At 45.1% G+C, this 27926-nt stretch overlaps 1 protein-coding gene across 2 annotated transcripts in view; it reads right to left on the minus strand.

The window, feature by feature from the left end:
- The window catches only part of SGSM2 (small G protein signaling modulator 2), a 54862-nt gene that overhangs the window by 10180 nt on the left and 16756 nt on the right, over nt 1-27926 (minus strand). For both annotated transcript variants that reach the window (XM_027861963.1, XM_027861962.1), the window contains exons 11-19: nt 23434-23584; nt 19977-20041; nt 19682-19827; nt 18356-18484; nt 17758-17940; nt 4473-4862; nt 3963-4087; nt 2848-2930; nt 2363-2472 (exon numbers count right to left, since the gene is read on the minus strand). In XM_027861963.1, coding sequence (XP_027717764.1) covers nt 2363-2472; nt 2848-2930; nt 3963-4087; nt 4473-4862; nt 17758-17940; nt 18356-18484; nt 19682-19827; nt 19977-20041; nt 23434-23584 — 1382 coding nt within the window. The remainder of the gene's footprint in view (nt 1-2362; nt 2473-2847; nt 2931-3962; nt 4088-4472; nt 4863-17757; nt 17941-18355; nt 18485-19681; nt 19828-19976; nt 20042-23433; nt 23585-27926) is intronic.

Genomic DNA, 27926 nt, shown 5'->3' on the forward strand with positions numbered 1-27926 from the left:
GGGGGGAAGTGACCACAAGCTGTCGGTCAGAATGCACATGGTTGGAGACATGCACCCACAGCCACTCAGACACCCCTTCAAAACCATCCATCTGTATGTGTGACCTCGCTGTCTGCCTGAGGCATTCTATATTCATGTGGCATTCTTGGCAGTCTACCTGTGTCTCTCCTGTTCTCACTGCCCTCTCTGTTCCTCCCTGTCTTGTCTTCTCTGGGCAGGTGTCTGAAAATTCAATCCCACCCTACTGGTGGAATATTATACTTTCCAGTTGCTGCCCCCTGATATACAAACACCAGCCCCAAGTGAAGGAATGACATATAGATCCTTTCAACGTTAAAGCGAATTACAGATGCCCCGAATCATGACTTCAGGACTAGAAGTGACCTCAGCAGCCTTCTAGGTCAACCCAGACCTGAAAGCAGTACTCACAAGTGGTTGTCAGCCTCTGCTCAAAGATGGCCAAGGAGAGGGAGCCCACCGCCTCTGGAGCCAGCCCCACCCACTTTGGGGAGCCCAAGGTTTTCCCGATCTCAAGTCTAGATTGGTCTCTGCAGCTTCGGTCCACCTATTCCTCCTGGGCCTACCTTCTTGGGCCAAACGGGACAAAGCTAAGCCTTCTCCCACCCACCAACTCTTCAAATACTTGAAGACAGTCTATGACTCTGTCTCTCTCTCTCTCTCCCCACTCTGAGTCTTTTCCCAATCACTCCAACCCTCCTTAGATGGCATGGACGCAGGAGGTCCTTCACCATCCTGGCCTTACCAACTTCTTCTGGATACTATCCAGTTTGGCAATGGCTTCTTAAAACACAGAGGCCTGAATTTAATCCCATGCTCCAAGTATGGTCTGACCACAGGAAGACAATCACCATCTCATTCCTGGAGGCTATCTCAGTGGAGATCACAATGACTTTTTCCTCCTGTCCCATCATATTGCTGACTCCCCTTGAGCTTGCAGTCCACTAAAACCCCCAGATCTTTTTCAAAACATCTGCTGTCTACCTTTGCCTCCCCCACCCTATATTTATGAAGTTGATTTTTTTGAATCCAAGTTTCATTTTTTACATTTATCCCCATAAATGTAATCTTATTATTTGTTATTTAATCTTATTACTTATTATTTCAGTTAGTCAACCTAGTACACACACTTACTAAGTTTTTTTTTTTTTTTGGATCTAATTCTATCATTCAGTAAGCCATCCTTCCCAGCTCCATTTCATTAACAAATTTGATGTATAATTAAATGAAAAATTATAAAATAATAATAATAATATCTTTTTTCTTTTATAAAGGAGGGTACTGGGGGCATTATTGGGATGTGAATGTAGTATAAAAATCAAAATACATTAATAAAATAGGCACTTAGGTGGCCCAGTTGATAAAGCGTTGGACTTGGAGTCAGGAAGACCTGAGTTCAAATTCTGCCTTAAGCACTTACTGACTGTGACCCTGGGCAAGTCACTTAACCTGTCTGCCTCAGTTTCCTCAAATGTATAATGGGAATAATAATAGCACCTACCTCCCAGGGTTGTAAGGATTAAATGATATAATATTTGTATAACATTTATCACAGTGCCTGGCACATAGTAGGTGCTTAATAAATGCCTGTGTGATCCTGAACAAGTCATAAAAACTTTATCAGCCTTAGTTTCCTCTTCTGTAAAATGGAGATAATGATCACCTATCTCAGATAATATGGGTAAAGCACTTTGCAAACCTTAGAACACTAGATGTTAGTGGTTACTACTACTACTACTACTACTACTACTACTATTACCTCTGCTACTACCGCTACCACAACCACCACCACCGCTACTCCTATTACTACTACCACTACTACCATCACCACCACGACTACTACTACAACACATTTAAAAATGAAAGCAAATTACACCTACAAGCTATTTTAAAAAATATTTGCACGATGATTTTTGCCATTTCTGTATCCCCAGAGTGTTGTATTCAGAAAGCATTTGATATCCAATTGTTACCTGAGAGGCTAGTCATACCTCTCAAGATTTTAGCAAACATTTATTAATTACCTACAGCATGCAAAGCAATTTACTAGGAACTGGAGCAGCTACAGCATTTATAAAAGACAGTGGAGCACATGATTTAGTAGCAATGACCAGCGAGAACTAAATTAGGAAGTCCAGAACCCTGGCTTCTTTTCCTAGCTGTGTGATCTCAGACAAGCCCCTTCCCCTCTCTGGACCTCTGAGAACATGAAAAAGTTGAACTGGATGATCTCTCAGGCCCCTCAAAGCTCTGCTACTCTATAGACTTTTGATCCATGGCTAGAGATACAGGATGTGACAGCTCCAGATGAGGACTGCAGGCGGCTGAGGTGGCAGGTACCTACCTGGATGAGTGAGCGCATGTTGGCAAAGTGTGTGTCCATGGCCCCTCCGTTGGGGAAGTTTTGGCTCATCCTCTTCATGAGTTGACTGAAGCAGCTATAAGCCAGCTGATCTGATGGGAGAGTGGGTGTTGGGGCCACCAGCGAGGGGAGGGCATTACTGCCTTGGCCATCTCCCAGCTGTGTCCTGAGGCCTCTGAGTCCAAAACATCATCTCTCCCACCCAAACCTTGTGTCAAAAGGCTGGCACAAGGTAGGGACCAGATTCACACTTCAAAGAATGAGAAACTGAGACCCAAAGAGTTGAACCCCAGCTGTCCTGGAACCAGCTTTGCATCTTTTCTGGCTTCAGTGGCCAATAAGATAAAATGACACCAACCCCACCCCCTGCCCTGCCCCACCCTACCATCACCACCCAGGACCCCTGAGTACCAAGTCCCAGTCACCACCCTCCCTCCCACTTCTCCTGGGCTCCCAGGAGCCCTCACCATTGTCGAGGATGACCATGAGGGGTGCCAGCAGGTCACACATGCCCTGCACATAGCCCACATCCAGATGCTCCCATACATAGCTGTGAGGCCCAGGAAAGCAGAATTAGTCAACGAGACTGACCCCGAGGTTCAGGCCCACTCTCTTTCCCCATCAACTCAACAAATAAGCATTTATTAAGCATCTACAATGTATCGAGAATAGTGCTAGGGATTTTTTTTTTTTTTGGAGGAAGAGAAGGACAAGGAGGAGAAGGAGAAAGAGGAGAAGAAACCATTATCATCACCACCCAGGAAAGAAATAACCACCTTCTCTCCTTCTATTCTGTGCCCTAAGGTTCTGTTGCTGGTAAAGGGAGGGGGGTCTGGCTAATCTAGGTCAGCTGTGGCCACTGACGTGAGTGGGGTGGGAGGGGAGCTGGGGGAGGAAGCTCCTGGCCACTTTGGTGTCGGGAACTGCCAGCTCTCTGGGTCTCTGGAAGCTGATCAGTGAAGGACTGACCACCCCACTCCTGAAAACCAGGGAGCACCCAATCCCTGGCAGGTTGGCCAAAGCCTCCCTGTGAAGGGCCTCTGCCCAATGCCACCGGTCCTCTTCTCTCTGGATGCTCAGGGCTGCCCGCTGAGCCACAACCTTAGAGGCTGTGATAGAAGGAAGAGTTTTGGGAGGGCTTGCCACCCCTCCTCCATTAGGATCCCTCCTTTTCACCTTCAAACCTCTCAGAGCAGGAAACCACCTGGGAAGAGAGCACCGGCCTAGGAGGCAGAGACCCAGGTTCCAGTCCCAACTTTCTCACTAACTTGTTGGTGGCCTTGGGCTTTTCATTTAACCTCCTGGGGTTTCCTCAGTTTCCTCATTTGTTAAATAATGTGATTAGACTAGATGACATCAAGTTAAATCCCAGCTCTGCCACTTACTACTCCTGTGACAAGTCATGTACTCTCTCTAGGCCTCAGTTTCCTCACCTGTAAAATGAGGGGGTTGGACAAGATGACCTGTTCTATGATCTCTAAGCCTCCCTCTAGCTTGGATATTCCCAGGTTCCACTATAGGACCCAGAGCTCTCCCTTCCCCCATGATGGCTTCCTCTGAGCCTCCCCCCACCTGCCAGCACCTGCACATGATGTTCCGAAGCTTCTCCAAGTTGGTGGGCGTGAAATACCAGTAGGTCCGGTCACACCTTTGCACGTCCTTGTCAATCCGGTGGAGGTTCAAAGCCACCGTGTCCAGCAACTCTATCTGAGGGAGGACCCGAGTATCCATCAGGGTTGGGTTTCCCAGGGCTTTATCACTGTCCCCTCCCCCTCACTCAAGTTCTCTTTTATTATGGGTCCCCCCCCCCGCGCCCCCCCCCCCCCCGCCAGGCAAGGTCTGTAGAGGATAGGGATGGGTAGGAGAGGCTTAACCAAAGGAACTCACACAGAGAAGAAAATCGGCACCCATCTGCCAGGACCTGTGAGATTGCTCATACCCAGAGGTAGGGGGATGAAGTAGATGACCGTGGGAGGTCTCTCTAGGAGCCTAGAACCATTGGTAAAGTTGCCCTGGGATTCCTGGTCAGTGGGGAGGGGATGTGGGCCACTGAGACTCAAGGACAAGGCGGGGGAAGGGTATGACCACGTACAGTGTAGGCAGCAGCACAGACAGCAGCCAGTTCTTCCCCTGCCCCCAGCTCGCTGGGCTGTGGGGTGTCCTCCTGGGGAGGATCTGGGGGCTCGTACAGGGAGGCTCGGGGACCAGAAGCAGATGGGTACAGCTCTTCCTCCTCTCCTTGGTCTTCTTCCTCAAAACCCACACTCTGTCCATCATCGATGCTTGACTGGACTCCAGAAGCCACGGAGTAGTTACGGGAAGATGGCAGCCCTGAGTCTGGTGAGTCGAATTCCACAGATTGCTGCTGCTCCACTATTGCGGTACCTGGCGTTCCTGCCGTTGGTGCTGTGCCAGCCACGGAATCTTCAGGGCACTTCGGTCCCATGTCGGGGGGATCCATCTCGTCCACGGAGATGAACACCTAACGTGGAAGGAGAGCAATGGTGGCCATGTTATACGTGGGCTATGACTTCCAGTTAGGTGGTGGCCATGTTATACATGGGCTATGACTTAACTCCTCACTGAACTGATGACGAAACTGAGGTCTTTGGAGGCTAAATGACTTGCTGCTAAGTGGTAGAGTTAGGGATCAAACCCAGGTCCTTTGAAAGCAAGTCGGGCACTTTTTCCATTGGGCCATTCTTCCCCCCTCAGAGCTCTGCATTTGTCCATTAGCTCTGAAATCACCTTTCAGCAATGGTCTGCCTTTCCTTGGTCCACCTCTGGAGAGACATTCACTAAAACAGCCTTGCAGGCAGTTCCTTGCCCACCGTGGACAAAAAGCACTGATACTCTGCCTTCCTGCTTGCCGTCTCTCTAGCATAGGTTCTGCTGTTGCTCACACAGAGGATAGCTTGAAGCCACCTGACCCAGACTTTGGCAGAGTGGGTAAAGAAAAATTGGAATCTGAGCAAACATTTGAACATAATAGGTCTTCCTTTCTCCTTAGTCCCATTCCATCCTTCTCCAGGAATACTCTAGAAGCTTCAACCTTAGGACTCTGGAAACAGGGTTGAAGCATTCAGGGTCCTCCTGCTGACCCTAAGGCTGGCTAGCCAGACTGTATGGTAGAGTCCTAGGCTATAAGTATCTGATTCAATGGGACCAATCGATGCCCAAAGAACAGCAGCGCTGCCTGGGCTAAGGTGGTAGAGGTGCCCTAGGGAGCTGATTCCAATACACTCTAAGACAAAGGCTCTTAACCTGTCATGTGGATTTCTTTGGCAATCTAGCAAACCCCTTTCTCAGAAACAAGTTTCTATAAAATTGAAGAAAATGCTAAGTTTCCATTCAAAGTGAAAATAAAGATGTAATTTTTCTCCCATCTAAGCTCAGAGACCCCCTGAAATCCATCAGCAACCCCTGCTCTAATGGATGTGAAGAACCCACCAGATACTTGTGTTTGTAGACCTAGCTGTGGTCCGTGGAACCTGACTACTTGAAGTCTCTGGTCACGTGATTAACCCTCTTTTCCCCAACTGATAAATGGCCAACGGATATGAATGGGCAATTTTCAGAAGAAGAAATCATAGCTATCTGTAGTCATATGAAAAATGCTCTAAATCATGGTTGATTAAAAAAATGAAAATTAAAACAACTCTGAGGTATGACCTCATACCTATCAAATTGGCTAATGTGACAGAAAAGGAAAATGATGGATGTGGGAAAATAGAGACACTAATGCACGGTTGGTCTTGCGAACTGGTGCAACCATTCTGGAGAACAATTTGGAACTATGTTCAAAGGGCTATAAAACTCTATATCCTTTGACCCAGCGACATCACTACTAGGTCTCTATCCCAAAGAGATAAAGGAAAAGGGAAAACAACCTCTCTGTACACAAATATTTATAGCAGCTCTTTTTGTGGTGGCAAAGAATTAGAAATTGGGGGGATGCCCATCAATTGGGGAATGGCTGAACAAGTTGTGGTGTATAAATGTGATGGAATACTATTGTGCTATAACAAATGATGAGGGGGGTCATGTCGGGGGGAAAACATCTGGAAGACTTATATGAACTCATGTAATCGAAGTGGGCGGAACTGAGAGATCCTTGTATACAGTAATAGTAATATTGTAACAATGATCAACTGTGAAAGACTTAGCTACTCTCAGCAATACAACAATCCAAGACAATTCCAAAGGACTCATGAGAAAAATGCTATCCACCTCCAGAGAAAGAGCTGATGGACTCTAAGTGCAAATTGAAGCATAATTTTTTGCTTTCTTGATTTTTCTTGCTTTTTTGGCAACATGGTCAATATGGAAATGTTTTGCATGATTTCACATGTATAATTGATATCATATTGCTTGCCTTCTCAATGGGGACTGGGGAAGGGCTGGAGGGAGAAAGAGAATGTGAAACTCAAAATTTTAAAAAAAGAATGATATAAATAATCATTTTTAAAGGGTATCTTCTGTTATTAAACTGCTGAAATCAAAGACGAGAGTCATCATTAGTGACACATGATTCAGAGTCAGAATTAAATTATGTGACCTTAATAAATACCCAGCTGGATCCAACCATTCTGGAGAACAATTTGGAACTATGCCCAAAGGGCTATAAAATCGTGCATACCCTTTGATTCAGCAATACCACTGCTAAGTCTACATTTCAAAGACATAAAAGGGGGGGGAAGGACCTATTTGTATAAAAATATTTGTAGCAGCTCTTTTTATGGTGGCTAAGAATTGGAAATTGAAGGGATGCCCATCGATTGGGAATGGCTAAACAAGTTGTGGTATATAATTGTGATGGAATATTATCGTGCTATAAGAAATGACAAGCAGATTTTTACAACCAGTGTCTCTGATAAAGGTCTCATTTCTAAAATATATAGAGAAGTGAGTTAAAGTGATAAGAATACAAGTCATTCCCCAATTGATGAATGGTCAAAGGACATGAACAGGCAGTTTTCAGATGAAGAAATTAAAACTATCTATAGTCATATAAAAATGCTCTAAATCACTATTGATTAGAGAAGTACAAATCAAAACAACTCTAAGGTACCACATCACACCTATCAGATTGGCTAACATGACAAAACAGGAAAATGATAAATGCAGGAGAAGATGTGGGAAAATTGGAACACTAATGCATTGTTGGTGGAGTTGTGAACTAATTCAACCATTCTGGAGAGCAATTTGGAACTATGCCCAAAAGCCTATAAAAATGTGCATACCCTTTGACTCAGCAATATCATTTCTAGGTCTGAATCTCAAACAGATCATACAAATGAGAAAGGGACCCACATATACAAAAATATTTATAGCAGCTCTTTTTGTGGTGGCAAAGAATTGGAAATTGAGGGGATGCCCATCAATAGGGGAATGGCTAAACAAGTTATGGTATATGAATATACTGTAATACTATTGTGCTATGAGAAATGATGGACAGACTTCAGAAAAACCTGGAAAGACTTACATGAACTGATGCTGAGTGAAGTGAGCAGAACCAGGAGAACATTGTACACAGTAACAGCCACATCTAACATCTAACTTTGATAGACATCTCTTCTTAGCAATGCAAGGATCTAAGACAACTCCAAAAAACTTATGATGGAAAATGCTGTCTGCATTCAGAGAAAGAACTGTGGAGTCTGAATGCAGATCGAAGCACATTATTTGCTCTCTCTTTTTTCTTTTTTTGTTTCTTCTTTCTCGTGGTTTCTCCATTGGTTCTAATTCTTCTTTACAACATAACTAATGTGAAAATATGTTTAATATGAATGTATATATAGAGTTTATATCAAATTGCATGCCATCTTGGGGTGGGGGGAGGGGAAAGATGGGGAGAAAATTTGGAACTCAAAATCTTATGGAAGTGAATGTTGAAAACTAAAAATAAAAGCAAAAAAAGAAATGAAAAGCAGGATGATTTTAGAAAAACCTGGAAAGACTTATATGAAACTGATGCAAAGAACCAGGAGAACACTGTACATAGTAATGGCAATATTGTACAATGATCAACTGTGAATAACTTTGTTACTTTCAGCAATACAATGATTCAGGACAAGCCCAAAAGACTCATGATGAAGTATGTTATCCACCTCCAGAGAAAGAATTGATATTGTCTAAATATAGACTGAAGCATATTATCTTTCTTCCTTCCTTCCTTCTTTCCTTCCTTTCTTCCTGATCTTCTTGTACAACATGACTAATATGGAAGTGTTTTACATGATTATATGTGTATAACCTATATTGGATTGCTTACTGTTTCAAAGTGGGGAAGAGGGGAGGGAGAGATAGAATTTGGAACTCAAAACTTAAAAAAAAAAACCCAAATGTTAAAAAAAATTGCTTTAACATGTAATTGGGGGGCAGCTAGGTGGCGCAGTGGATAGAGCACCAACCCCGAAGTCAGGAGGATCTGAGCTCAAATCCGGCCTCAGACCAAACACTTGACACTTACTAGCTGTGTGACCCTGGGCAAGTCACTTAACCCCAAATGCCTAAAAACAAAAACAAAACATGTAATTGGGGGGAAAATAAAATATTAAAAAAAAATACCCTGTTGTTCTCAAGAATGACTGTCTGCCAGTATTCTCATTGAGCTCTTCAGCTTCCTTTTCTGTATTGTCTTCTTCCATTAGACTGTAAACTCCTTGAGGTCAGGGATTGTCTTTCTCTTTTATAGTTGTATCCCCAGAGCTTAGCACAGTGACTGGCATATGGTAGGCATCTAATAAATGTTTATTGACTGACTGACCTGATCAAAATTGATCAGTGGCCAACACTTAGCCTTTAACTGTATACTTTTATGTGAATAAAGTTGATTAAATGGGCTTAAATAAAACCACTTTTGATGTTTTTGAGCACAACCATGTTTTCATAGTTCAGAAGAAAAAGGGCATGAGCCCTTTAAGAAGCAGGTCTGGAAGGACCAGAAAGCCTGCTGAAGTGGTTACTAAAGACATCTAATGCATATATTGCATTAATTTAAGGCTAATCTGGAACAGTTGCTCTAGAGAAGGGAGGGAGGGGAGGAATAGATGGGAGAAAGGATACCAGGGAAGCCACAGGAAGATACAATGTGTTTCTGCATCACTGCTTGAGTGTTCCAGAGTATCAGAGTGTGTCAGTGCTAGAGCTGGGAGGGGGCTCAGGAGCTATTTAATCTTCGTTTGACAGATGAGGAAACTGAGGCCCAGGGAGGTAAAGAGACTTATCTAAGGAGTCACCCTGGTAGCAACCATTAGAGGCAGGATTTCAAACCAGATTATGATTCCAGATGATTACTCTAGATTAAATTCAGATGATGATCTAGCATTAGGTTCTAGAGTCTCTTTATGCCATTGTACCATTGCCTCCCTCTTTGTGTGTGTATTAGAGTTGAGAGAGGACTGAATCTAGAATCAGAAAAGACCTGGGTTTGAATTATGCAGATTGGATAACCATGGGCAAATCACTGAAGCCTTATCTATAAACCAGAGAGTCAATATACTTCAAAATGCATTTATTAAGTACCTACTGTGTGCTAGGCACTAGGCTAAGCACTTGACAAATATTATCTAATTTGTTCCTCTTAACAACCCTAGGAGGTAGGCACTATTATGACCCCCATTTTACAGCTGACAAAATTGAGCCAGACAGTAGTTAAGTGCCCAGGGTCACACAGCTAGTAAGTGTCTGAGGCCAGATTTGAACTCAAGTCTCCCTGACTGCAGGGCTAGTGATCTATTCATTGCCCCATTTAGCTGCCTCTAGCTGCTGGGGAGGGAAGAACAAGGATTAAACAGGCCTTGTTCACAAAGAGCTTACATCACTGTAGGGGGATACATCATTGATACACATACGTAATCACACAAATTCATTTGAGGAGGGAGAAGTATTAAGAAAGTCTACATGGCCCCAAGTGAGCCTTGAAGGACAAGAAGGCCTTAGAGAGATGGAGATGAGGAGGGTGTGAATTCCAGGCAGGGGGAATAGCCAAGGTAAAGGCACGGAGGAGGGAGTTTGGAAAACAACTAGGAGGACAATTTCATTGGAAAGTGTGCATGAAGGAAGAGGATTTTTATAGACTAACACTGGAAAAGATAAGTTGGAGACAGATTGGACAGGGCTTTGAAGTCTGTCTCTGATGCTATCTATGTGATCTTGGGCAAATTCCTTCCTTTCACTGCGTCTTGGTGTCCTCTGTGAAACGAGCCAGTTGGACTGGATGTCCTCTGAGGTGCCTGCCAGTCTTGGTTCTATGAGCCCATGATTCTCTGAAATGCCAGGCTAAGGAGCTGGCATTTGATCTTAGAGATAAGAGGACACAATTGAGCATTTCTGAGCAGAATTCCTACTTCACAGGGTTACTGGAAGGATCAGCTGTGAGATAACATTTGATAAAGCAAAGCACATAAGTGTCCATGATGGTGATGCTCTCCCACTTTCTTCTCTTTTTCTGAAAATGACATAAAATGAGAAGAGGCTATTTTCCCTTTACAGCTGAGGAAATTGGGCCAGATAGTAGTTAAGTGACTTGCTCAGGTCACATAGCTAGTAAGTGTCTGAGACCAGATTTGAACTCAAGTTTCTATGACTTTATGAAAAGGGACAGAGTGAGAGATGAAGGCATAGGATTAGAGAGAGACTCAGAGCTGCAAAGGACCTTAGGGGTAATCTAGGCCAAGCCTCTCATATTGCAAACAAAGAAACTGAGGCCAAGAGAGGTTACGTGACTTGCCCAAGATGATGTCTGCAAAGCCAGTGTTCAAACCTAGATCCTCTGACTCCAAGGCCAGCACTGTTTCCACTGTGCTGCTGCTACCTCAATTAGAGAAGGGGGCATCCTGCCTCGCTGGCTCAAGGGCTCAGAAAGACCCTGCCTTCCCAAGAGCTGCCCCCAAACCCAAAGTGATCAAGGCTGCAGGATCCTTCCCCCTTTAATTGGGACTTTTAAACAGCCAAAACATAGTGGAAAAGGGGTTTTAAAGGGTTTTTCCTCACACATGACCCTTTATCTCCTATCTCTGTACCTTTGTATACACCCCCATGCCTGGAATGCCAACCCTCATCTCCTCTGTCTCTTAGAATCCCCAGTTCTCTTCAAAGCCAGGTTTAGGTAACTCTGCCTAGATGAGGACTTTCCAGATTTCTTCAATTGCTAGCTAGTGTCTGTTCCACACACACACAAAAAAAATAATAAAAAAAATTTTAAAAATCACATTATATTTACTTGTATGTATATATATATACTAACTATACAGCTATATGTATGTAGTATATGTACACATATTTATACACATATCCACATATGTGTATGAATATATTTAACATAAAGTTAAAATCAAGAAATAGATACATGAATATACATATACATATATGCTTATATATACACACGTATAGGCACTAACTAGTAACTGGGGGAACCCAGAAAGGCCTCATCTAGTCACTGTCACCTGAGTTGAGCTTTACTATTTAAAATATACACACACAAGAGTAAATACAAGGTAATTTTATATATGTATGTGTATACATATATGTAGTATCTACTCATATGTAGTAGTTATATTATCTCAGATGAGAGAATAATTATAAGTGGTTTACTCAGCACAGTGCCTGGCACTTAGTAGATGCTGCATAAATCATCATCTTCTTCTTCATCTTCATCATCATCACCTTATTATTTTTACTTGTCTCTCCCACTAGATTATAAGCTCCTTGACGGCAGGGATTGTTTCACTTTTGTCTTTGTAGCCCCAGCACTTAGCACCGTGACTGGCTTAGTCAGTGATTGTTGATTGATTTTCTAGGATTCGGCTTGACTTATGCCCTACTTATGCTTGATATCTTCGAAACTTTCTGTATTTTGGTTTTGCTTTCTCTTACTTTCCCCGTAGTTGTTTAATAAAACTCTGTTGCTCCTGCGCCATCACGAGCATCTGTCCCTTTCTCTCTATCGCCATGGTGACCACTCTGGTACCGTCCCTTATTAGCACCTGCCCACACTGTTCAAAGAGCCTCCTGAGAGATCTCCCCACCCCCATCATCCCTCCTCTCACTCACCCACCATAACCCCTGCTAGTAAGCTGTCTCCTGCACGAATCTGACCATGTTGCTCCTTGGCTTCAAAGAACTTTCACAGGTTCCTGAGACCTTTGGAATCAAATGTCTATGCCTCTGCCTTGGTATTTGAAGCCCTCCATTACCTGGAAACACCCTCCCTTTTCAGCCTTTTCTTATGTTACTCCTCTCCCTAAGTAATCACACTGAGACTCCTCTATCCCCTCACCATGGCCTGTGCTCTCCTGCCTCTGCTCAGGCTGCTTCTTATGCTGGGCATGTACTCCCTTCCTCTCTTTTCTTGTCAAACTCTTACCCATCATTCAAAACCCAGCCCAAATATCCCCTGTCCCAGGAAGCTTTCCTTAATGATGCTCCCCCCACCCAAACTTCTCAAAGCACTTTGCTTTAGATCTCCAATATATTGCTCAAAAATATGAATTTCTAAAGTTCTTTACTTATATGATTCCATTCAATCCTCACAACCCTGGGAGAGGAGTAATCCTCACTTTACAGACGAGAGAACTGAAGCTAATATAATTGTTAAGTGACTTGAACAGGGTCATTAGCTAGTCAGTGTCTTAGGAGGGATTTGAACTAAGTCCAACACTCCCTCCATATCATCATACCACTAGGCTGAACCTCTGAAGAGGTTAACAATGAATTTCCTGAAGAGAAGTCAGAAGTTCTGATAAGTGAGGAGGGTGGAGCCAAGATGGTGGAATAAAGGCAAGCAGTCTACTGAATTCTCCCAAATTCCCCTCCAACTAAACTTAAAATAACACCTAAAAATGAATTCTGGAGTAACAGAATCAACCAAAGGATGGGGTGAAACGATTTTCTAGGCGAAGACAATTTAAAGGTTCGGCAGGAAAGATCTGTCTCACTGGGGTGAGAGTGAAGCGCGATCTAACACAGGCAGTGCCTAGGCAAGCCAGCAGCAGGCCATGAGGGCAACGGAATCAGCAACAGTGGCTTCTGGAGCTCTCGGCCCACCAACAGTAAGGGGGTTAGACAAGTGGTCAGAAGGAGATTACAGGGGACCTTTGCTAGTATTGCAGATGGAACTCTGTTGCACTGCCCACTTGTGGTTCTGGGTTGCAGCCTTACGGCAAGACGAGCACTAGCACAGTAGAGTTTGGGGCTCACAGGAGTGGGAACCTTGGTCACAGCTTCAAGGAACTATGGAACTATGGAAAAGAATGCTTGTGGTTGTTCACAGACCAGAACGTGGGCCAAAAGACCAGTGACTGCACCTCTCCTTAGATCATACCACCTTGGAAGAACTTAAAACTTACAGACCCCCAAAACTAGATCTGAGAACAGCAGCACAAACCCCTGAAGTTTGGGACAGTACCCTCTCCATCATGGGAGCAGAGCCCAACTTTAACATAAAGTTGAAAGTAAAAAATAAAAATAAAAGGTGAGGGGAAATGAGCAAACAGTAAAAAAGAACCTGACCATAGAAAGTTACTGTGGTGAGAGGGAAGGCCAAAATACAAACTCAGAAGATGACAAAGTCAAAACAGCTACATCCAAAGTCTCAAAGACAAATGTGAATTAGTCTCAGGACCAAAAAGAATTTCTGGAAGAGCTCAAAAAGGATTTTGAAAATCAAATAAAAGAGGTAGAGGAAAAGTTGAGGGGAAAATGAGAATGCTGTAAGAAAATCATGGAAAAAGAGTCAACAGCTTGGTAAAGGAAGCACAAAAAAAGGGGAAAAGTATACAAAAATCCACTGAAGAAAACAACTTCTTCAAAAGTAGAACTGGTCAAATGGAGAAGAAGGTACAAAGATTCACTGGAGAAAATAATTCCTTAAAATTAGAATTGGGCAAGTGAAAGCTAATAACTCCATGACAGAACAAGAAACAATCAAACAAAATCAAAAGAATGAAAAAGTAGGAGAAAATGTGAAATATCTCATTGGAAAAACAACTGACCTGGAAAATAGATAAAGGAGAGATAATTATTGGATTTCCTGAAAGCTATGATCAAAAAAAAAAAAGAGCCTGATACCATCTTTCAAAACATTATTAAGGAAAACTGCCCTAATATCCTAGAACCAGAGGGTAACAGAAATGAATAGAATGAATCCACCAAACATCTCTTAAAAGAGAGCCCAAAATGAAAACTCCCAGGAATATTACAGACAAATTTCAGAGCTCCCAGGTTGAGAAAATATTGCAAGCATCCAGAAAGAAAAATTCAAATACTATGGAGCCATGGTGAGGATTACACAGGATCTAGCAGCTTCTACATTAAAGGATCAGAGAGCTTGGAATATGATATTCCAGAGGGCAAAGGAGCTAGGACTACAATCAAAAATCACCTGCCCAGCAAAACAGAGTATGGTTATCCCTTCTACATCATGATTTTCTTTCTTTCTTTCTTTCTTTCTTTTTTTGTAAGGCAATTGGGGTTAAGTGACTTGCCTAGGGTCACACAACTAGTAAGTGTCAAGTGTTTGGTCTGAGGCCGGATTTGAACTCAGGTCCTCCTGACTCCAGGGCCAGTGCTCTATCCACTGTGCCACCTAGCTGCCCCATCACGACTTTCTTTATCATGGTTTTGATGTATCACATGAGAAATTAAATGGTAATTCTTTGGGAGTTTTGCGGAAGCCATAGACAACATGTGAAGGCCAGCAGACAACACAGAACCTATGACCAAATACTTAACTGAAATTTTATAATAAGTACCATAAACACCCTATAAAAGAAAAAGAAAAAATTTGGACTTCTTCTCCCTACAAAGGGAGGGCCAAAAAATTTTATGCGGATTTTCCAGATCGAGAGGATGCCGCATCCCTAACCTCTATGATGTTGTAAGGACAACTATAAAATCTGGGGAAAAATGGGTATTTAGGGGCAGCTAGGTGGTACAGTGGATAGAGCACTGGTTCTATAGTCAGGAGGACCAGAGTTCAAATTTAGCCTCAGATACTTCCTAGCTGTGTGACCCTAGGCAAGTTGCTTAACCCTGATTGCCCTGCCCCCCAAAATGGATATTTAATGAAATAGAGGACTTTTTTTTTTTTTAGTGAGGCAATTGGAGTTAAGTGACTTGCCCAAGGTCACGCAGCTAGTACGTGTCAGGTGTTTGGTCTGAGGCCAGATTTGAACTCAGGTCCTCCTGACTTCAGGGCCAGTGCTCTATCCATGAAATAGAGGACTTTCAAGCATTCCTGATGGGAAGACCAGAGCTGAATAGAAAATCTGACTTTCAAATATAAGACTCAATGGAAGCAGAAAAAGGTAAACAGGAAAGAGAAATCATAAAGGATTCAATAAGGTTAAACTGTTTACATTTCTACGTGGGAAGATGATACTTGTAACTCTATGAACTTTAACAGTATTAGGGCAGTTAGAAGGATTCTACATAGAAGTCATGAGTGTAAGTTGACTATGATGGGATGATATCTAAAAAAATAAAGTTAAGGGGTAAGAAAAAGGGATGCACTGGGAGAAAGGGCAAGAGAGAGGTAGAAGGGTAAATTATCTCACATAAAAGAGGCATGGAAGACCTTTTACAGTGGAGGCAAAGATGGGAGAGTGGTGGGCAATGCTTAAACCTTACTCTCATCAGAATTGTCTCAAAGAGGGAATTACATACACACTCAGTTGGGTATAAAAATCTATCTTACCTTACAGGGAAATAGAAGAAGAGGGGGATAAGAAAAGGGGTGGTGCTGACAGAAGGCTGGGCAGATTGGAAGGGAGTCAGTGGTCAGAAGCAAAACAATTTTGAGGAGCGACAGGATGAAAGGAGAGAGAGAGAGAAAAGAATAAACAGGAGGAAAATAGTATGGAGGGAAATACACAGGAATCATAAATGTGAAATAATTTTTAAAGCAAATTTCTCTGATAAGGGCTTCATTTTTCAAATGTTTAGAGAATTGTATAAGTTTTATAAGAACTCAAGTCATTCTCCAATTGATGAATGGTCAAAGGATATGAGCAGGCTGTTTTTGGAAGAAGAAATCAAAGCTATCCATAGTCACATGAAAAAAAATGCTCTAAATCACTATAGATTAAAGACATGCAAATTAAAACAACATTGTGGGACCACTTCACACCTATCAGATTGGCTAATATGACAGAAAAGAAAAATGACAAATGTTGGAGGGGATGTGGGAAAACTGGGACACTAATACACTATTGCTGGAGTTGGGTGCTGATCCAACCATTCTGAAGAACAATTTGGAACTATGCCGAAAGGGCAATAAAACCATTCACGCCCTTTGACTCAGCAATACCACCACTAGGTCTGTGACCCAAAGAGATTTTAAAAAAAGGAAAAAGACCTACATGTACCCAAATATTTATAGTGGCAAAGAATTGGAAATTGAGGGGATGCCCATAAATTGGGGAATGGCTGAACAAGCTGTGGTATATGATTGTGATAGAAGACTATTGTGCTACAAGAAATGATAAGCAGGATGCCTTCAGAAAAACTGCAAAGACTGATGTGAACTGATGCAGAGTGAAGTAAGCAGAACCAGAACACTGTACACAGTAACAGTAATATTGTAGAATGATCAACTCTGGATGACTTAGCTATTCTCAGCAATAAAATGATCCAAGACAATTCTGAAGGACTAATGATGAAAAATGTTATCCACCTCCAGAGAGAGAACTCATGGAGTCTGAATGCAGATTGAAGTCTACCTTTTTTTTTTACTTTTTTTTTTTTTTTTGGGGGTGGGTTTGGGGGGGGGGGTCTGTGTTTTCTTTTATAACATAACTAATACGGAAATAGGTTTTGCAGGACTGCCCCATATGTCAAATTGCTTGCCTTCTCAATGAGCAGGAAGGGGAGGGTGGGAGGGAGAGAATTTGGGACTCAAAATTTTAAAAAATGAACATTAAAAATTGTTTTTACATGTAATTGGGAAAAATACTTAAACTATTTTTAAAAAAAGAAGTTTGATAAGTGAGCTGTTCCCTCATGTTGACCAGAACCAGACTTCTAAGTCATTTCTTAGCCGTTTCCAAACTATTTCACCTCACAGGTACCCTTCCCTAGCTTCTCCATTCTGTGGAGAAGATCTTTCCCCATTAGAATGGAAGATCTCTGAGGGCAGTGACAGTCTTGCTTTCTTGTCTTTGCATCTCTGGCACTTAGCACACTGAGTGCAGAAAAACTGCCTGATCACCCTTATCATTACCGCGGTCTAAAGACCAGGAATGGGAAGCTAGGCCTCTCCTAGAGGTATAGAGTGGAGTCGGCACAAGCTCCCACCAGGGCCCCTGGCCCAGTCCTCCCCATCCTCCAGCCCCCTGGCCCCGCCCACCTTTTTCCCTGTCTCTCCCAGGACTCACATCATTGCTGATGGTGGAGTCCCGGTGGATGAGGCGCTGGACGTGGCTGTCGATGCTGCTTCCCGAGGAGAACTTGGTGAGTGTAGCTGGATGGGCTTCCCGCTCCCGCTGCCGGACCACCACCTCACAGGCCTTCCACTCTGCCAGTACCCGCTGGTATCGGGATGCCACAGCGTCATCCACCTGGACTTGGGGAATACCCAGTGTGGTGGTAAGGGGCTGACACAGAGCCCCTTTACCTGGAATCAGCTGCTCCCACCTACCTGGGTACCAGGCCTATACCCAACCCTACCTCCCCCAGGATGATCAGCTTCCCAGGTCTGGGAGTCCAGGGCAGCCCCAGCCTAGAAGAATCATCTGACTAAAGGTTATTTAGGGATTACAGGGTTTAGAGCTTGGAGAACAACTAGCACCAGGTCACCCAAATGGAAGCAGACCTGGGGCTGAGCCCCAGTCTTCTGTTTCTTTTACTTCGGCAGACTGGGTTCTGAGGCCGCTATTCCTGGGAGGGTGACACCATCTGGGAAACCGGGACCCCTGAGGGGAGTGACCCCCGAGCCTTGCCTGCCTCATCGCCCTGGGTGCCATGTTCTTTCACCTGCTCCATCTCCTTCTTGCTCATGCCAAACTTGTAGTGTCCAAGCAGGAAGGGCCAGACGTCCTTTCGGATCTCATGTTCCACACCCCCATAGTACACTCTCCTCAGAAGCTCCAGCTCCTTGTAGTTCTGAGTGTCAGCGAAGGGAGAGGAAGGGAAGAAAGAGGGAAAGGAAAGGAGAAAAGAGAAGAAAGGAAAGCAGGAAAAAAAGGAAAGAAGAGAGAAGAGGAAGGGAGGTGTGAGAGAGAGGGGAGGAAAGGAGAAGAAAGGAAGGGAGGGAGGGGAGAGTAGAAGGGGAGAGCAGCAAACAGGGAGGAGAGAGGAAGACAAGAAAAAAGGGAGGGAAGAAAGGAGGGGATGGGAGAGGAAGAAAGGGGAGAGGAAGGAGATAGAGAGGAATGGAGAGGAGAGAGGATGAGGTGGGAAGAGAGGAAGTACACTGAGCCTCAGATTCCTCCCTCGGGCTGGAACCCAACCAGCCGGTTGCATCTACTTGGTGAGTGGGCAGGGCAGAGGGGATCCTTCTCTTTACCTCATGGCCAGACCCTCTTCACTCCCCCTTGGGCCCAGGGTAGGGTAGGGTAGCTCTGGGTGGGGTTGTAAGAGCATGAGTGGAGGGAACTCTGATTCTCGAGCCAGGTTACTCTTTGGACACCCTCCAGCTAAGACAGGCTCTTTCTTCACACACCCTCACCCACCTGGGCCCAGGAGGCCCCAGCATCTGCACAGCTAAGGCCTAACCAATGGCACAAACATCCTTTTAACAGGACTGAGAGATGAAAGGACCCTCAGATCATCTCTTATTTGACAGAAGAAGAAACTGCAGGCAAGGGGGAGGAAAACAGCTTGTCCAAGGTCACACTGAGAGTTAATGGCAGAGCTGCAACCAGAGTTGAGGCCATGTCTCCCAGGAAAGGCAACACAGTCAGACCACTAGACTTCTCAGAAGATTGGCATTCAAAGCCTGGTTCCTGAATGTCCTAGTTGTGTTACTGGACAATTCATCTGTGTGCCTCGGTTTCCTAATCTGTAGAATGGGGCTAAAAATAATTATAGTGCCTCCTTCAGAGGTCTATTGGGCTGGAGGTGGGGGGAGCCTCTCTCTACCGCATCATTATAGACCAAGGCCAGTTGATGGTCAAGTGATCTGGAAGTATTCTTCACACTTCATCTTCCCCCCTTTCCTGTAGAGGACCCCATTCCATCTTGGCCATTCTCCCAGACTGGGCAGCTTCCTCAGATCAAGCTGTTCTCTATCTCCTGGGCACTGCCCCCGAATAACCCCTCGTCTCCCCCCACCTCCACCACTCAAAACCCTTCCCAAACCTTCTTATCTTTCTGGTACTTGCTCCACACATCCTTGGTGAGCCCTCCTGAAGCTCCTGGGGGCCGGTCAGGTGGGATGATATTATGATGTACCAGGGCTGACAGGTGGGTCCTGACAGTGGACAGGTGTCGGCAGTATGCCAGCCCTGGTGGGGAGGGGGAGGGGAGGCAGGTGATTTAAAATGGACAGCTCCCAGGAGGTGGCTCCACAGCCGAGGAGTGGGAGACAGAGAGTGTTACCCAGGGCAGCCTCCCCTCTCCTCTCCCCTCCCATCTCCCCTCCCATCTCACTCACATCCATAGAAGGCCCGGGACATGATCTGTCTCTTCATGTTCTCACACAGCAATCTCAGGGGCATTCTGGGGAGAAGAGAGCCGCGCGCTCAGTGGAAATAGGCAGGGCATCACCCTGAGACCAGCTGCTACAGCTGGGAAAACTCCCTCCTCCTAACTCCCATGCAAACCTCAGGGAGAGACTGTGGCGTCATGGAGAGGACACTAGACTTTGGAGTCAGGAGGCCTGGGTTCAAGTCCTGGGCTCTGCAACTGTGGGGAGCACCACCTGAGCTCTGGCTGGTCGGGGTCCAGGCTTGCTCAGTCACCCTGGGCAGCACACTTCCCTCAGCCTCTCCCACCTGTTCCATCTCCTTCTTATTGGGTGACTTTGAGCCAGTCACTTCTCTGGGCCTCAGTTAGTTTCTCTGTAAAAGGGGAGGGGTGGAACTAGATCTCTAAGGTCCCTTTCAGCCCTGAAAGGTCAATTCAAGGAAATCAAGATATAGGCTCCTGCTGCTCACCTTGCTAAGTCTCTGAGAGGGAGGGCTGGCTCTAAGAGCTTCCAGGAGTGTGGTCTCAATCCCCTGGTGCTCAGTGGGGGGAAGGGACCTCCCAGTATTCACTTCCATTTCTCTGGAACCTGGGGGAGTCTGCCTCCTGCTCTTATAGTTCTGTCCTTTCCCAATATCTGAGGCAGAGATCATTCACCTGTCCCTCATAAACAGAACTGGAAGTATGAATGGCAGGCAAGGAAACCATGATTCATCTTTCCCAATCTAATCCTCCTGGCCTGGTCACCAGTGGAGGGCACCCTTGGGCAATGAGTGGGTCATTAATTAATAAGGATTTATTAAGCATGTACTATATGCTGGGCCCTGTACTATAGACACTGTTCCCTCTGGGGCTCTTGGCCTTGAACTTGGGCTCAGGATGTGCTTACAGGGACAGAGGGAGGTCCAGCAGGGCCTCTAGACAGCACAATGGGATTCAGGCCAATAACTCCAAGAATCAACATAGAAAGGTCTGAGATTTATAGAGATCTAGCCAAGAGCACCATGAATATGCCCAGGAATATGCCACCTCAGTACCTTCTGGGTATGGCAGCCATCCCTAATGTTTCCTGGCTGAATACGAGTGGAGATTTAGCAGCAGAGGTACAGGGAAACACAAACAGAGGAGTAGACTGGAATCACACACAGACACATCCACAAGGAAGTCAACATGGAGACAGACATGGAGACACTGGTGGGGTGCAGTGGGGTAAAGAGGATTGTGCCAGGGCTCAGGAATTCTCCTGACAACTCTGGCTAACTCACTTGGTGACCTCAAGCAAGTCACCATCTTTTTATTCTTATTTATTTATTTTTTTTAAGTCACCATCTTTTTAAGCCTTGGTTTCTCCACCTGTAAAATGGGTATAATAATTCCGTAGTGGAAAAAGTGTTGAATTTAGAGGCAGAGGAATCAGGTTTGATTTGTCTCTGCTACTTACTCCCTACCTGAATTTGGGCAAGTTTTTTAAAAAAAATTTCTCTGGCCCTCAGTTTCCTTATTTGTAAAAGAAATAGATCTAAAAGTCTCTTTGGCTCTAAATCTATGATAAAGAATGAAAAATTTTTTACTTGGACAAGAAGAAACTTAGAGGGAAGAGGATAACCATCTTCAGATATTAGAAGGGTTGTTGCAAGACAAAGGGATTGAACTGTGAAGCTTGATCCCAGAGGGGCAACAGATAGAAGTGGTGAAGGCAAATTGAAGCTTGACGTCAATGTAGTTAATTTTTTAAATGGGATCTGTGATTTCAGCAGAACAAGGAGTTCCTGGAAAGGCTGTGGATAGAAAGAAGAAACTTCCTTCCCCAATGCAAACTGACACCACCTCTTCATTTTCTAGGCTTAGACACTTCTCAGTGGTCCCAGAAATGGGGCTTAAACCTGCGTGGTCCTGACTGGGAGGCCATTTCTCTATCCACTACCTTATGTTGCTTCTCACTTGGCCAGAACAGATGGCAAAAACCAACATTTTTTTTTTCTGCAGACAGCTATAATAATAAAAATAAGAATGAGAGCTAGGAGAGGGGAGAATGTTGCCTCCTTCTCTTAGCTTTGGTTTGGGTTTAAATTCTTTAGGGTAGCCTTCTGAAAAGGATCTTGAGACCAAATGGAATGTCTGGTGTATCCAATACAGCTGCCACTAGGGGCAGCTAAGTGGCATAGTAGATAAAGCTCTGGCCTTTGAGTCAGGAGGACCTGAGTTCAAATCTGACCTCAGACACTTGCCACTTACTAGTTGTGTGACCTTGGGCATGTCAATTAACCCCAATTGCCTCATCCCCCCCCCCAAATATCTCAAACAATACAGCTGCCATGTTTTGCTTTATTTAGTTTGGGGGTGGGGAGGTATGGTCCTTAGAAATTTACTACCTAAGGAGCACAGGATTCCCATATTGAGTTAAATAGTAATTACAAGGAATTTCTAATCTTATGTCAGATAGCTATCTGGTTCCTGGGTGAGTAAAACTGGCTTAGCTCTCAAGAGAATTTCCTAACAATTAGAGCTACCCCAAAGTAGAATGGACTGCCTCAGAAGGTAGTAAAGTTCCTCCTCATTGGAACCCTTTAAGCAAAGACTATCCATGACCCCCTTGCCAGGGATACTGTAGAGGGAAATCTTGTTCAAGTATTTGATTAGACTAGATAACTCTTCCAATGCTGTGATTGTGTAAACCCACAACCAATCCTACCTACCAAAAGTGACTTTGACATTTTGTATTCCAAAAACAAATAAACCCAACTGACAACCCATATCCACTTACAGATTCCTGGCAAGCAGTCTTGTGCTAGTTTGTAGTTAATAACTATACTCTATATACTTTTCAGATTACAAAAATAAAGTTGCACTGAAAATAAAAACAAACCCACAGGAGAAAAGGTGATCAGAAAGGATTTGGAAGCAAATAATGCATTTCTGTTATTTGGTTAAAGTTAACATACACATTTAAAAATCATAAATATTTTTAGTGGTTATGGCTTTTAATATTTTGTTTTTGTTGATGTCATTGAGGTCATAATGGAGATTACAAAATTTCAAAAAGAGAAACAATTCAATTCCACAAATGTTTATTAACTTCCTATGTGCCCGGTGCAAGCTTTCAAAAAGCCTGTGAGAAGCACAATGCCAGGTATGTCTTACCTCATGCTTTGCACATAGTAGGTGCTCATCACACATTCACTGACTGGTCACATTGAGAGAAGCACAAAGACAATGAGACAGAAATGGGCACATAACCTCAGCTGCTCCGAGGCACACACAAATTCACAGATAGCCATTTAAGGACGCACACAGACGGAAGGACATCTAGGTGAGGATTAGAAGTTCCTTAATTCCCCACCTACTCCCCCCTCCCCAATATGCCCATGTTTTTCTCAGTCTCCCACCTGGGGTCCAGGCTGTCCCCTAGTTGGGGTCCCACTCACCTGTCCTGCGCACAGTTGCAGTAGTTGGGTGGGTCATAGGGTGAACCTCTGATAGAACAGGAGAGACAGGAGCTGTGACCAATTGGAGGTTCAAACTGCCAGGCTGGTGGGCTTGGCCCAAAGCCTTGCATCTCAATCATGTCCCCGGCATCTAGGACAAGGGAGTGAGTGATGGTCAGGGCTGTGGGCACAGCATCCCTCCCGCGGTGCCCATATTAATAAGGCTGTGCCAGGCCTTGCTGCCTGGAGCTGCAGCTCAGATTCATCCCTTGGCAGAAGACTGGAGGCCTCAGGGGAGGGGAGGGGGGGAGTCTCTGCCTAGAAGTCCAGAGGCAGGAAAGATAAAGACAGAGGCTCTCCTATTTTGCAAACTGCATGTTTGCGTGTGCTCTTTTTATAGGATTAAATACTCTGGCAGAGAGAGAGAGGAAAGCACAGAAAAGTATTCACCTATCTCTTTGGGTTTCACTCTCTAGGGGGTAGAGGAGTAGAGAAGGAATCATGGGACCCTAAAAAGACCACCTGGTGGCCTGGCCTCTGAAGGATGTGCTTATCCCTCTTAATCTATGGGAGGCAGCTGTGAATAGAGAGCCAGCCTTTGAATCAGGAATTCCTGGGTTCATGTCTTGCCTCAGAGACATATTAGCTTGCCAGGTGACCCTGGGCAAGTCACTTAATTTCTCTGTGGTCCCAGGCAACTCTCAATGACTAAAAATCGAGAGATCATCTGTGTTGGCAGAGGGAGTTTCCTCATTGGGAATGAAATCACAAGTTTGATCTCAAATTAAAACTCCTGGACTAGAACTGAAGAAAGGAGGAAACCAGGGAGCTCTTCTTTTCCTGACAATCAATGGGATGAGGTCTTTTCCCTGACCCTCGCCTGTCATTGGCTTTGCAGCTCATGTGGCTACCTGCCATGATGAAGGGATCTCTAATAGAACCTGCTCTAAAGGAAGGAAGGAAGGAAGGCTCTTTCCACCAACCCCAGCCTCGCCCCAGAAGCCAAGGCCTTGTCTCTTTTGGAGGAATTTCCAAGGTCATCGGGCTGGTTCTCTTCAGCCAGAGCAAAAAGGAGAGGTCAGTACTCTCTACTCAAGTTTGGGGGCTCCCCTTGGGCCATAGTCTGGTTGGCAGAGGCACCTAGGCGGATAGAGCGCTGGGCCTGGACTCAGGAAGAGTTCATAGCCAACTTCAGATTAGCTGTGTGACTTCAGACAAATCCCATAACCTCTGCCTCAGTTTCCTCAGCTGTAAAATGAGGATAATAATAGCACCTGCTTCCTAGGATTGCTGTGAGGATCAAATGAGATAATATTTGTAAAGCTCTTAGCACAGTGCCTGGCAAACAGTAGGTGCTATATAAATGCTGGCCTCTCCTGATCCCTCCAGCAGCCATGGCCCTCCCTCCCAAAGCTCTGTCCTATTCACTTTGGATACGTGTCATATTTGTAGGCATCGAGCAAGGTTTAGTGGATAAGAGCTGGCCTTAGAGCCAGGAAGATCTGGGTTCAAGTCCCATCTCTGAGGGGACTGTGTGACCCTGGGCAAGTCACTTCTTCACCTCTTGGTGCTCCAGGCATCTCCTTTAGAAGTTGCAGAGAGGGTTCCATCCTGCATTGATTGAAGTTTTCTCATCTGGGAATTCCCTGTTCCAGTCATAGGTCCAGTTCCTATCCCCCCTCCTAAATATTCTGTAGATGAGTAGAGGTTGTCTCCTTCATTAGAATGTAAGCCTTCTGAGGGCAGGCACTATATCATTTCTGATTTTGTATCTTTAGCTATTAGCACAGTGCCTGGCATATAGCAAACATTGACTAATGCTTGTTATCTGTTTTATTGACCCTTTTATCTGGAAGACTCCAGATGGGCAAAGCCCTCTGGGGATCACTAGAAGGGCCTGCCCTAATGCTGCCCCAACATAGCTACTCACCAAGTGCCTGGTGCATTAGCCTGCTGGTGGGTCTGCCTGCCCTAAGTCTGGCCCCACTCCAGTCCATTCTCCATCCAGCCACTGAAATGAGTTTCCTAAAGCAAAGGTCCCACCATCATGGCACCTTCCCAGCCAATAAACTCCCTATTGCCTCTGGAATCCAATGCAAAATGCCCCATTAAGCATTCAAAGCTCTTTATAACTTAGCCCCCTCCCACCATTGCAGTCTTCTTACATCTTACTCCCCACATGTATTCTTCATTCCAGTGACCTGGCCTCCTGGCTGTTCCATGAACAAGGCCCTCCATCTCTCAACTCTGGGCATTTTCTATGGATGTCCCCCATGCCTGGAATGCTCTCCCTCCTTTGCTCTGATAACTGACCTCCCCGGCTTCCTTTAAGTCCCAGATAAAATCCTACTGCCTACAGGAAGCCTTCCTTAACCCCTCTTAATTCCAGTGCCTTGCCTGTGTTCATTATTTCTTATTTATCCTGTATTTAGCTTGCTTTGTAAATAGTTATTTGTGTATTGTCTTTCCTCTTCGATTGTAAGCTCTTTGAGGGCAGGGATTGTCTTTGGCCTCTTTTTGTATCCCCAGAACTTATTATATGCTTGGCACATAGTAAGTGCTTAGTAAATGCTTATTGATTGATTAGTGATAGAGAGCAAACTTGGGCAGATATATCTCCCCTCCAGAACCAGTGCTTGGGATACAATCCATCCTCAAGACTTTCCTTCTAAGCTAAGCAGGGATCATGATGGTAGTGGGGGGAGGGAAGGGGCACCACTTAGAGATCCAATACTAAGGGAAGAAAGGGAGTAAGAGGGGAGATGATGCAAAGAAGGGTGAAGAAAAGGGAAGAGGAGAGAGGAAGAGAGAAGAAAATTTGTATGATGGGGCCTGGCTGGAAGAGATGGCCCCATCAGCGGCTGTGAGTTGCCTAGCCTCTACAAAGTGGGTCCTCCCCATCTCTGGAAGTCTTCAAGTGAAGGCTGGAGCATCTCATGTCAAGGACGCCATAGAGGGGATAATCTTGGTCAATCTGGGTTGGACTAGCTGACTCCCATGGTGCCATCAATTCTGATTCTAGACAGCATGGTGGCTAGAGTGCTGGGCTGGATTAGAGAAACAGGCACTTATTGGCTATGGGATGTTGGGCAAGTCACTGAACCCTTCTCAGCCTCAGTTTCCATATCTGTAAAGTGGGGATAATCACATCACAGCACCAACTGTGCAGGGTTGGTGAGCAGATCCAAGGAGACAACACGTGTGGTGCTTTGTAAGGCAAGCCTTCAAGGACTATAGAAATGTGAACTAGTGTTGTTATTATTAATAACATTATGGTTATTAACTACCCAGTTATCTAATGTGTCACTCAGGCTGTGTAGACAACAGGGACAGAGTGAGCACATTATGGCTCAATCCCTGATGCCTGAGCTTTCCGCATTTGGCGGGAGAGGCTTGGAAGGGCTGAGATGGCAAAGCTGCCTCCTGGCCCCACCAGCACCTGGCCCCACTGGCTGGGCTCCTGACCTTTGTGCAGTCAGGATCTCCACAAATAGCTGGCCCTTCAACTCCATCCGGAGGCAAACTAAGGGAACACTTGGTGAGGATGAGCTGTAGCTCTGGATCAGGTGTGGGGGTTGGAAGGGTGCAAGCTGTACCCCAAAAAGAGGGAGGAATGTGGACGTGGGGGAGAGTGAGGAAGGGCTGAGTCCAGCTCATGCACTCTGCGGTAGGAAGGAGCAGAGCCCTGGCTCACCAGCCAGCCAGTGGGACAGCAGGAAGCAGGGAGGATCGGGGGGACTGCAGAAGGAGACGAAGATGGGTGCCAAACCAAAGAGGAGAAAACATGCCCAGGCAGTGGGTCCCACCCACCAAAAGGCTCACGGAAAAATGCTCTTCACCTTAATTCTCCAGGGAGGAGCTGAGCAAGCCAGGGAGTAAACATCCCGTCTTATTCTATTTTCAGGATCAACCCACTACACAAAGCTCAAGCTCAGGAGGGACTAGAGTCTCAGGGCCCTCTCAGGGTCAGGGAGTTTTCTCTGCTAGATTTGGCTTCCTCCTCCAAGGATGAGGAAGAGTTGGAGGCAAAAACTGTTGGGCTGGTTGAACCCCACAGCCCCAGGACTCCGAACGAAAGGCGTCTGGTCTGGCCTAGAATTAGTGTGAATAGCATCTCTGCTCTCAGGGGTTGTAAGCTGGAAGAGGGGAAGGACAGGCAAGGGCTGGGGGTGGGTGGGAAGGGGAAGGGTGATCGGCACACCCGCCACTTTATCCACATGCACCAAAAGTCAAGCATGTTGCAGAACTCAGAAGCCAAGGCTAGCAAACGGGACACAACAGTGTTGTCATTGTGGACGAGAAGAAGGGAGCATGCTAGGGACGTCGGAAGCCTGCCCTTCGCTCTCTTGTGCCAATGCCCTCCCCCCCGCCTACTTCTGGCCTACCTCAGTGATGGCTCCCCATTCCCAAGAAGCTGGAGGGCGAGGGGGTGTGGAATGTATGGTGTGTATATATATATATATATATATATACACACACACACACACACACAC

The sequence above is a fragment of the Vombatus ursinus genome, unplaced genomic scaffold (assembly GCF_900497805.2).
Source record: "Vombatus ursinus unplaced genomic scaffold, bare-nosed wombat genome assembly UNPS02014768.1, whole genome shotgun sequence".
In the NCBI taxonomy this organism is placed as follows: Eukaryota; Metazoa; Chordata; class Mammalia; order Diprotodontia; family Vombatidae; genus Vombatus; species Vombatus ursinus.